Raw genomic sequence first — 12,091 nt, 5'->3', positions numbered from 1 at the left:
TAACAGACCTTTTGCACTCAAAAACATCAATAAAACCCTCCGAGCTCTGGGACTATAATAATTATTTGTAATCCCTTTCCGCATTGCATTACAAGCAATTATTAGAATGTGACATAAAGAAGAATGCTTTGTCTCACACTTAACCTGTATAACTTAATTCAGCCGATCACATCTGTGTCGGCTCCAAACAGATATAACTAATTAGGTGACTAATTATCTTACCCTCATTGATTGTGACCAACCGACAATTGGACCAAAAAGTCTCATTAAGATTGAGTTAATAAAATTAAGGAAATCTCGATAAAGAATGAAACTAAAGCACAATACCTGCAGACTTTTTGGAACGAACGGTCGTCAAAATCTTTAGCCCTGACGGCTTTAACTGTTTAACAGGTAACTGCTTGTCAATTAGAAAATTGACAGTTGGTCACGTGGTCCTCTATCCCTCCCCCACCAATGGTGGGGGGGCATCCCTCCACCAACCGGTGATTGAGCCATTCTTTATTCATCTGTTGTCACAGAAGCACGTTTGTGCTTTCGCTCCAACACTCTGATATAATTGAATTCTTTTTGGTTTTGTTAACGACTACACCTTTGATTTGTCGTCTTCAAGTGATTTTGGATCCTTTGATGGTGTTAGTGATTTATGAATATGCCATCTGACTCTGAGACTTGACGCTCCTGCACTAATTGTTCGACTAGGATAAGTAAAAAGTTTGCCTTTGATACTCATTCTCTTTGTCAGTCATGTAGGGGTATTAAGTGTGACATTAATGTTACTTGTAACGAGTGTAAGGGTTGGTCTAAAGAAGACCGTAAGTTATATGTTAAGCATATGGATTCTTTAGCCAAGAAACGTAGTAGTTATAAGTCGAGTAAGACCACGAAGAGTGGCCTACCGGAGGACGAGATTAGGTCTTCTCCTTCCCAGGAGATTAGTTCAGCCTTAGGGGAGGGGGTAGATCCTCCGGAGGACAATGTCCCTGTAGGAGGGGTTAGTAGTTTTAGCTCCTCGGTAGATGTTGCCCGGTCCGTTTCTCCTGCTACAACGGTTACCGCCGAGTGTTCTAATGCTTTTATAAGTTGTCTTGAGAAAGTGCAAGCTATTTGGGAGGCTAAGTTCTCAAAGGTGAGTGAGGACATTTCCTCTTTAGTGAATTGCTTTAATGCTTTAAATGTTCCTGTATTGCCTTCCAGCTCTGCACCTGCCCTTGGTACGCCAGTCGCTGAGGCGAGCGGACACCGTGAGGTGATCCCCTCCCCAAAGCAGGGCAGGTCGCAGGTCCAGTTCGCCATCACCCCTGATGGGTGTATGAGCAACTTGGACGAAGAAACCCCATCGCTACTTCGTTCTCCCCATCGTCAGCGAGGGAGCACCCCGACACCGTCGCAAGCTCCTTTATCTTCAGACCCAGGGAGGTCAAGATTTCGTTCTCCTAATTGTCGACGAGGGAGCTCCCCTGCGCCTTCGCAGGACCATGAACCTTCAGACCCAGTGAAGTCTTCTCCGCGTTCCAATCGCAGGAAATATTCTCCTAGAAGCTCGTCTCGCAGTAGGAGGCATACCTCTCATCAGTCCAACTCAAGCATGTCTCCTGAGGGTAGATCCACATCGAGACCCTATCTTAGAGACCTATCTCGTCACTCTTCAAGCCGCACTCCCGGACTTTCATCCCTCAGGTCCCTGAGGGACTCCAGTGTTTCCTCTGACCGAAGGTCCAGAAGCCAGTCTTCAAGGAGAAGCAACCGGAGTTGGTCCCATCATTCCCCAGACCACCTTTCTCCTTATTCCAGGTCTCATTGGAAGGACCAGAGATCCCACCATAGATCTCCTTCCAAACATTCTCGTCGGTCCTTATCCAGTAGTACTGGGAGACGTCTCTCCCCAAACCATTCCCCTTCCAGGAGTAGACATCTTTCGTCTACCAGAAGCCCCAGATCTTCAACGTTCTCAGCCAAGGACCCGGCATGATCACAGGTCTCCTTCTACAGGTTCCTCACCCAATGATGGAGATGCTGAATTCTCCAGGAGACTTTGGGCAGCAGCGGAGAAATTTAGAATTCTTCAGGATGACGAGATGGATGACACAGCTCTTGAAACTTTGATCCCTAATTCCTTCAGGGAATTGATGAGTCTTTCCGAGAATGCCTTCCCAGAGAGTGTTCGTCAAGTGAAGGAGGTTCCTGCTTCCTCTAAGCCCCCCCCCTGAATCGTTTTGTTCAGGGTCTGGAGAAGCAGAAGTTTGACAGATTACCCAAATGGACCCCATCAGAACCCTTAGAATTAGCTCGCCAGGGAGTCGGGAAACGAGCAAAGGAAAGATGTCAGGCCGGACGCATTCCATACCCCACCATTGCTCTAGGCAAGACCAAGAGATACCTGCAGCTGGAAGAAGAGTCTTACGGTCCATCTCCCACCCCTCTCAACCCCTCCTTTGAGGACGTGTTACCCTCACGAGTGAAGGGTGAACGTGCCTTGGTTGGTATCTCTGTAGAAGAGTGCAAGAGACTGGAAGCCTCCACTAGAAGAATACAGGAGATTGGGAACATGCTGGTATGTTTTGACAGCTTTTCTGAAGGAACCTTCTTTCCTCACTACGCATCGACCTCTCTACCTCCAGATAGCCAGGTCTATTGGGCGCTGCCTTGAGGACCAGATGAAAGAGACTACTTTCCACGAGGCTTACCTGACTGGTAAAAGAAGGGACCATTATCTCAGCAGGGCCCCTGCTTCTCTCTCCATACGTCATAAAGATCTACTAAGGGAATTCCTGATGTTTGGACATCACCTTTTTGAACCTGCTATTCTGGAGGATGTTCTCTCTCGGGCCCAACTGTCTTCCAAGATGCAGAAGGAAGATATGTTAAATGACTTGTTAAAGAAATCACTTTCATTTAAGCCGCAACAGAAACAGCCCTACCCTCAGAGGGATTCGGGCAAACGCCCTATTCCTCAGCAAGGAGGTCGAGGAAATGATAATAGATATGGGAAGAAGCAGAAGTCCACAGTTGCTGCTTCATCAAACTTCCAAGCCAGGAAACAGGACAAGAAGAAGGACTTTAGGTCCTCACAGAACCCTGTCCCAAAGGGTTTTCAGAAATAGGGGCCAGTTTCTTCACACGAACACGTACAAGTGGGTTGCTGCTTACAACATCATTGGCAGGCTTGGGAGGCACTGAATTCGGACCCTTGGGTGACCATCGTACTAAGGTAGGGGTACAGGATACCTCTCAAGTCTCAACCACCCTTGACCAGTCATTCGCCACCATCCATCAGTTACTCCGGCAGGTCCGTAAAGCAACAAGCGCTCAGGGAGGAGATGCTTCAGCTGAAGTACAAAGGGGCCATAGAGCTAGCCCCGCCCAACTCCTGGAGTTTTCACAGCCACATGTTTGTGGTGACGAAAGCTTCAGGAGGGTGGAGACCCATCATCGATCTCTCTATCCTCAACTCCTTCGTAGAGATTACGAAGTTCAAGATGGAGACTCCGAAGACGGTTCTTCTAGCTATAAGGGAAGAGGACTGGTTCTTTACCATCGACCTCCAGGATGCTTATCTCCAAGTCCCAATTCATCAGGACTCTCGCCATCTTCTGCGCTTCCGCTGGGGAGAGGAGACTTGGCAGTTCAAGTGTCTCTGCTTCGGACTGGCAACGGCTCCTCAGGTCTTCACCAGGATCATGGCCCCAGTTGCAGCCAAATTCCACCGGATGGGTATTCGGATGTGCCGCTATCTGGACGACTGGCTCTTCCTATCTCCTTCCCTTCAGGAAGCTCTTCGTGTGAAGGAATTGGTCCTGGATCTTTGCAGGACTCTTGGAATAAAGATAAACTACAAGAAGTCTGCTCTCACACCATCTCAACAGACGACTTATTTGGGAATGAAGATCGTATCTCCTCTCTTAAGGGTCTTCCCGTCTCAAGAGAGGAAAGACAACCTCAGGAGAATTATAGAGGAGTTCTTGTTACTTCCGACCCCAAGAGTTTCTCTATGGATGAGCCTTCTAGGCCACCTTGCTTCTCTCACGTTACTAGTTCCCAACGGAAGACGCCGTATGAGGGATCTTCAATTCACATTGAGACAACATTGGGACTGGCAGGACATCACCAAACAAATTCAGTGGACAGCACACAGTCAGGAGGATCTTCTTTGGTGGTCCCAGGAGATACACTTGAATGCAGGACTCTCTCTCAAAGTCCTCGAACCTACGCTTGTTCTGCATACAGACGCTTCAGACATAGGATGGGGAGCTTCTCTAAAGCAGGAGAGCATTGCTCGTTTATGGACTCCTTCCCTGATCTCCAGGTCCATAAACTGGAGAGAACTCAAGGCAATCAGGGAGGCTCTTCTCCATTTCACTCCTCTGTGTACATCCGAAGTAGTCGCAGTGTATGCAGACAACTCCACCGCGATCTCCTATTTGAAGAAGGAAGGAGGAACAAAGTCCCAACCTCTCAACCTTCTCGCTCAGGAGATCCTCCAGTGGGCAGAGGATCACAACGTTATTCTCCGACCTCAATTCATTCCGGGAAAGAAGAATGTCATTGCGGATGCTCTGAGCAGGGGGGACCAGGTGCTAGGTTCCGAATGGACTCTTTGTCAGGAGGTAGTAGATCGCCTTGTTCATCTTTGGCCAGCAAACATAGACCTGTTTGCAACTGCTTTAAATTTCCGTCTTCCAGCATATTTCAGCCCTCAGACAGATCCTCAATCTGCAGGGGTCGACGCTATGCTTCAAGACTGGAGGGACCTTCAGACTTACGCCTTTCCACCATTAGGGATGATAGACCAGGTCTTACACAAATTTCAGTCATCGCAGAGGTGCAGAATGACCCTGGTAGCCCCGTTCTGGCCTCAGAAAGAATGGTTTGCAAGACTCCTAGAACTTTCCATAGACATTCCAAGGAGGTTGCCTGTCAGGTTCGACCTCTTACGCCAACCTCACTTCCACAGGTTCCACCTTTGACCGTCCTCGTTACTTCTAACCGCCTGGAGACTGTAAAGCGTATCGCTAGAGCGAGGGGAGTATCTTCAGCAGTGGCTGAACAGCTCACCAAGGCACGAAGACACTCTACCAATTTGAACTACCAGCGTAAGTGGGTAGTTTATAGAGGTTGGTGTAAGAGGAACCGCCACACCTCTTCTAGACCTACAGTTCCAAAGATTGCGGATTTCCTTCTTTATCTACGGAAGGAGAGAAAGCTTTCAGTGTCGGCCGTTAAAGCTTATAAGTCGGCACTAGCCTCTGTGTTTAGGCTGTCTTTTGGTGAGGTTTTTGAGGACCCCATTCTCTCTGACCTGATCAGATCTTTTGAGATTGAGGTTCCCAAGATTTCCATTAGTCCTCCCATGTGGGACTTGAATGTGGTTCTCAAGGTTCTAGCTGGGGCTCCCTTTGAACCTCTCAGGTTAGCTTCTCTACAAGACTTGACTACCAAGACACTTTTCTTGGTTACTTTAGCTACAGCCAAGAGACTGGGAGAGATACAAGCCATCTCTGCTTCTGTAGGAACAAGAGGAAAGGACATGGTCCTTACGTACCTTCCAGAATTCAGAGCCAAGACGGAATCAGAGTCCAACCCTCTTCCCAGAGAGTTTCTTCTTTCCTCTTTAAGTGAAACTGTTGGGCATCTGGAAGAGGAGAGACTGTACTGCCCAGTGAGAACCTTACGCTATTATCTAGCCAGAACCAAGGCTATCCCTCACAGACCCCGGGCTCTCTTCGTCTCCCCTAAACTACAGTCGAAGGCCATGACGAAAAATGCTGTTTCTTTCTTTATCAGGAGACTCGTAGCAAAGGCTTCTCCCCAATCTTTATCAGGATGTGCGTCCAAGAAGGGAAGAGGTACCCACAGTCTGAGGGGTTATTCCACGTCTCTTTCTTTTTGGAAGAACTCTTCATTGAAGTCCGTCCTGAATGCTGCTCTATGGAAAGGGAATACAGTTTTTGCTTCCCACTACCTTAAGGACGTGGAGTTGGTGTATGACAACATACGATCTCTCGGTCCAATTGTCGCAGCTGGAGAAATTGTTGGTTAACATCTACTTGGCCTTCTACCCTAAATACTTAGTGTATGTAAGGAAGAATGTAAGGCATGAATGAGATGGGATATGAATAAGGGCTCACTCCGTGCGAATGAAAACCTCGCGTAGGCAGGTTGTATAAATGCATGAGAGGAAGTAAGGTAGTGACGGCCCATCGGGGGCCTACACCTACCTTACTTCAGAGACATATGACTAAACTAACGGACTTAACCGACGTATGCAAGTTGTTGATACAAGGTTAGGAACTTAGTTTAGAATAGGGTAGTTAGTCGACTAGGCGTTAAGACTGACCCAGCCATGACTAAACTTGACTGTTGGGGATCCAGTTCACTGCAACACATGGAGATGTCCTATATCAGTCAAGGTAACTACTCTGAGGTCCTCTCAGGTCTGTTTGTATTCTTTAAAGATTACTTAATTATATCAGCTGTTTATATTTCTACTTATGCCCTCCATCCAGGATAAATGCTGGTAATCGGCTGAATTAAGTTATACAGGTTAAGTGTGAGACAAATGAATTTTTAAATTTAAAATTAATTTTCGAACACTTACCTGTATAACTTAATGGAAGACCCTTCCCACCTCCCCACATTATCATAAGCAGCTTTACGACAACATATTCTTAAAGAATGGCTCAATCACCGGTTGGTGGAGGGATGCCCCCCCACCATTGGTGGGGGAGGGATAGAGGACCACGTGACCAACTGTCAATTTTCTAATTGACAAGCAGTTACCTGTTAAACAGTTAAACCCGTCAGGGCTAAAGATTTTGTCGACCGTTCGTTCCAAAAAGTCTGCAGGTATTGTGCTTTAGTTTCATTCTTTATCGAGATTTCCTTAATTTTATTAACTCAATCTTAATGAGACTTTTTGGTCCAATTGTCGGTTGGTCACAATCAATGAGGGTAAGATAATTAGTCACCTAATTAGTTATATCTGTTTGGAGCCGACACAGATGTGATCGGCTGAATTAAGTTATACAGGTAAGTGTTCGAAAATTAATTTTGAATTTAAAAATTCATTTTCAAAATGTAACAAAGCAAGTGACACGCAAGATATCAAGTTTCGCATATTGATCTAGAAATATGGAAAAAGACAGCAAACGTTAAAAATAATTCCCAGTCTCGTAGTTCTCATTATTATAAGGGAAATGCCACAGCGGAACGCTTTCTGAGTATTTAATGCATGAGACAAAAACAGTTTCAGGAAAGAAATACAAAAACAGACTGAGCATTTTAGGATGCCACAGGGAACTTTCATTATTTCAAGGAAAGGAAACGTGGTAGGAAAGAACCTAGTGGAATTTGCTGTTTTTCCTGTTTGTGTTCTTTTATTTGTAATTTTCTCCTTAATTTTGCAATGCTATATATTCCATTTTCTTTCTTAAGTAATTTTATCCCAAATTATACTGTACTATACTTTTCATTTTCTTTTAACATGATTTTATCCATAATCATGTGATACTATTCCTTCTTTTTTCTGTACCTTTTATATTTTCTGCCATGTCCACATTTTAGCTTCAACTTTACTTCTGTTCTAGATTTCTTTCGTTGCTATTGCTGCCCAACGTCTTAGATTTTTATTGAATACAGCAGAGTTTTCCCCAAGTGCTGAATTGACTCCTTGGTCCCCAGGGGGGCACTGTCCCAAATGTATAAACACAATAAATCTTTGACTTGATACTTTACATGCGTTTGAGACCGAGAATTAAATCTATTTGCAGTGTGTGGAATTTTCTGCAAACGATATTTTGTTCTTTCCCGGGTTAGTTCTGTAGTCGTCCAGCTCACCTTTGATCTGTCAGATAGGATCCCATCTGTTTGTCACTTTATTTTTTTTTCTCGTGAATTTCTTAGTCTGTCATGGACTTTTGGAAAACAGTTGTCTATACTATTTGAATACCTTTATAATTTTGCAGTTTTCTTTAAATCTATGGGCAACATATTTAACCATTTGGGTACCTTCGTCCAAGGTGATACTTTTTCCTGTATCCTTTTGCTTTCTTGATTCCATTTTCTAAATTTATAAATCTGTTTCTGTTTACAATAACGATATATGTGAGATGTGGCTGGATGTCTTAATTTTTCTTTCCTAAAGAATTTAAATTGTTGTTGCTTTAATATACTGTATAACAAATTAGAATCAACCTCAGTGTTTTTCGTATCAAGTAAATGTTCAACATGTTTAGAACCAATGTGTTGCCTAGGGATTCTACCGCCAGTTAGTAGATTTCATAGTACCAGTCCTTCCTTATACATCGATGATTTCAACTGGAGATATCTCCATAGAGAGGGAAATTTAGAGGCAGGGGGTTCAGGCTGGAAGTTTTTCTCTAAAGGTATGTTTGCTTTAAATACTGTGTAGGTGTGAGAAAATATTATAAACAGATTTTCCATTCACAAGTGAGATCAAAGATTTACAACCATTGATTTTAATCGTAGTCCAGCCGTCTTTTAGCACATCTCATCTCTTCACAATTATGTAAAAGTAGGAATATCTGTTTACCTGATGAAGTAAAAGATTCTCTTTTTTTTCCCGCCTCCCCAAAATCTTGTCAATTGTTATGCCTAGTAATAGCAAAAACAAATAGCAGGCTGTGGCACATTATCTCTCAAACTCTATTATTTATATGCTATTATGGTCACGGACTCTCGAAAGGTGTTATTTACCTGAACAGAAATAATGGGGGCTGGGAGATTAGTATCTCTATCTTTTTCTTTTTTTGTATGGAAAAAAGGTTTTATTCCTCAAATGGTTCTATCTTTTTAGAGTATGGAAAATAAATTTTTCAGACGTTATGAAAACGTTGTAATAATTTTTCTATTATTATTCACTCCCGCACTGAAGACCCTCATTCTCAATAATTTAAAAGTTAAGAGCTGTTGTGAAATTCATGACAAACGTTCATTTTTCGTACAGAAATATTTCATTGCGTTATTCACACACCATTACTACTGCAGACCACAATAATGTTCTGTAATTATTTTGACTCTCGCGTAACTGGAATAGCTGGCCATTCAACCGAGGAACCCTGTTGCATACCATGCAAATCGAAACGTAACCAATCGAAGAATGAACTTGAATATTTGGTAATTTACACCCCAGTTCTTCTGATATTTGGTCCTATGTTGATAGATTTTTTCTCTATCTAAGTCTTTCTACTGCGAGATTTTCTCCCAAACCCAAGTGCTGGACCTCCCTGATCCATAGGCCCCAATTCATAATTTCACCCACGTCCCTGTTTTCCCTAGTAATATCATAGATCTTATATTCTATCAAACAAACTCATGATTAGCGCAAGAATCTTGAAAGTGTAAAAATTTCGGTTTTTTATTTCATGGCTCATTAATCGTTCCGGGTTTGCTCTTGTTGCATCCTCAAGCAACATATTTTGAATATATCCATAATGACTTCTAGTCATCCAGTCCTGTTTGTATTGATTTGTCTCTCGTAACTTCTATTCTTATTTACAAGTACAACAAATTTGCCCCATTTTGTACGTATGGATATTTACAGTGCCATATTACTGTTCAGTTAGCATAGTTTACAGTTAAATCCAGCATCTCCATTAACTTATTGTAAAAGGACCTGGGGAAACAAGATAGATTTGAAGACTTTTTTCGTATAAAATTTCAAATGGAAAGATAAAGGAACTATGATTTTAGCTACTATAATTTGGAAGAATTACCATGCAGTATTTCTCATAGGAAGTTTTGCATGCTTTGCATAATAATGAAAGGGCATAACTGTTTAGTAATAGTCGAAAAAGAAATAGAGATACGCATTAAGACCTAAAACCCGAATCAGAACTTTGCACTGAAAGCGTAATTTAGCTCGTGCAATTAGAAGTATGTTACTTAGATTGTAAAGGAATGTGGGCGACAAAAGGAATTGCTGCAGTATCCATAGTAACCAACGAGAGAGAGAGAGAGAGAGAGAGAGAGAGAGAGAGAGAGAGAGAGAGAGAGAGAGAGAGAGATCAAAGTGTTTGGAAAAATAATTAAAGACCAACAGTAGTTTCAACCACCTATAACTAATTAATGGTATTACCATCAATCCTTTTGTGGTTGCAATTGACTTGAAAGTTTTGTTAATGGCGCATAACCTGTTTGGTAACCAGGAAACTATGTTAAAGAGTGTTCATATTGTAAAGAAATCAGCATACTATGTAGCGCTTCTTAAAGGAAATGGAGTAAGTTTCCATATCTTGAGATATGAATTTAAAGAATATGTCGAGCTGTATCTTGTGTTTATGTCTTTAAGGTGGCATATTCATGCATTTGAAAAAGTGGGATGAAATTGTACCATACAAAAGATGTGGTAGATGAACAAGTTTTTAAAGAAAAAATACTAGTTCATTGCATTAGCATTTAGTTCACTTTTATAAGAGGTACGCCATATAATTATTTCGTCTTAAGATGGGAGAGAATGGAATAGGTCATTTAGTTTAAATTTTAATGCATTCTATATATTCGGACAAGTGAATATAATTGTCCTATTTCATGTGCCTGTGTATACTCTAATATATTCAATCAATTATGAGGCTGAATAAGATACCTCTAATGGTATTAAGTATTGTAATACAATTGACAATTATATTTATATTAATAATCTAAAAAAAAATATAGATTATCGAACATACAGTAAAATGTTTCTGTGAAAAGCTGTTTTATAACATTTTAAGAAAGGAAGCCAGATTAGCAGCGCAGCATAAAACAGATAACTGACAGCTCTGTTGTGTGGTGCTTCTATTCTACACCAGACCCTTTGGTAGTTACCTGGCAGGCAAGAATGGCATCGCTATAACCGCTCCACAGCTCGCTTGATTAATTAATTTTTAACCAAGCTTTTCTTTGTGATTCTTGAGGTTGCGTAGCTTTAAATCAAAGCAGTACAATATGAGTATTATAGCTTGCTATGCACCAGCTAATGATTCCCCCGAAGAAAGGAAAGACGAATACTATGAAGAACTGCAGAGTGTAATAGATGAGATCCCAGAGAGAGAGAGAGAGAGAGAGAGAGAGAGAGAGAGAGAGAGAGAGAGAGAGAGAGAGAGAGAGAGAGATATGAAAATTGTGATTGGTGACTTCAATGCTAAAGTTGGAAAGAATAATCAAGTTATAGAAAAGGTTAGGGGTGATGAGGGTCTTGGTAACGTTGCAAACGAAACTGGAGCACATTTTATAAGTTTCTGTTCATTGGAAGTTCATGTGTACTCTGTTCCAGCACAAGGACATCCTCAAATAATTATGGACCTCATCATGTGGCAAGTACAAAAAATCAAATAGATCACATAACCATTAATAAAGAGAGAAGGAGGGTTCTGAGAAATGTAAGAAGCTACAGAGGTGCAGATAGTGGTAATCTGCCGGCTGAAAGTGTGCAAGAGCCCGTGCCTGGGCGTAAGAGCCAGGCAATCTACAACAACAACATATTGGTAGTGATCACCAGCTCCTCATTGCCACACTGAAATTAAAACTGAAAGCACCATACAGAAATGTAGATAGAATACCTATTTGTGATATAACAAAACTTCTAGAAGATGAGCACAGAGAAACATTTGCAATTGAGTGTAGAAATCGATATGCAGTTTTAGAGACTTCAAGAGAGGAAGATCAGGCAATTGATGAAGAATGATATAATATTAAGAACATATATCAGTCAGTTGGTAGTCAAGTTTTGGGACATGCAATAACAAGGAGAAGTCATGGATATCAAATGATACTTGGGATACTATAAATAGGAGACAAAGACAGAAATTGATTGTTGAAAGTTTTCGAGGAAACAATGAAAATTACAATGTAGATCATGCTAAGTGTTCCAGTATTGATAGTGAAGTCAGGAATGACTGGAGAGAGTATTTAGATAAGAAAAAAGATGAGGCTGACAAAGGTATGAATTTAGGACTAGCTATGGTGTGAGAATTGCTCATAGAATTATTGATGAAATCTCTACGGGGGGGGGGGGGGGTTGGAAAGAAGAAGCCTATGCGCATCAAATAGGGGGATGGATCTGTTATAACAACAGAATATCAAGAAAGGCAAC

The 12,091-nt window shown here is 41.9% G+C and overlaps 1 protein-coding gene across 1 annotated transcript; it reads left to right on the top strand.

The window, feature by feature from the left end:
- The first annotated feature begins 726 nt into the window (after positions 1 to 726).
- Positions 727 to 11,683, top strand: LOC137634188 (uncharacterized). The gene is made up of 2 exons (XM_068366458.1): positions 727 to 1,794; positions 11,542 to 11,683. Exons 1-2 carry the CDS (start codon positions 836 to 838, stop codon positions 11,681 to 11,683), a joined length of 1,101 nt encoding a protein of 366 aa, XP_068222559.1. The 5' UTR covers positions 727 to 835.
- The last annotated feature ends 408 nt before the right edge of the window (positions 11,684 to 12,091 follow it).

The sequence above is a fragment of the Palaemon carinicauda genome, chromosome 44 (genome assembly GCF_036898095.1).
Source record: "Palaemon carinicauda isolate YSFRI2023 chromosome 44, ASM3689809v2, whole genome shotgun sequence".
Taxonomy (NCBI): domain Eukaryota; kingdom Metazoa; phylum Arthropoda; class Malacostraca; order Decapoda; family Palaemonidae; genus Palaemon; species Palaemon carinicauda.
Note: the sequence above shows the minus strand (reverse complement) of the source record. Positions and strands in the feature narration are given on the sequence as shown.

What these genes read in the sequence shown, in the direction of transcription:
- LOC137634188 (XM_068366458.1), top strand. Translation starts at nt 836, where the DNA reads ATGGATTCTTTAGCCAAGAAACGTAGTAGTTATAAGTCGAGTAAGACC. An exon ending in CACCTTTCTCCTTATTCCAG is followed by an intron (nt 1,795 to 11,541) that starts GTCTCATTGGAA and finishes AGCACCATACAG; the next exon opens with AAATGTAGATAGAATACCTA.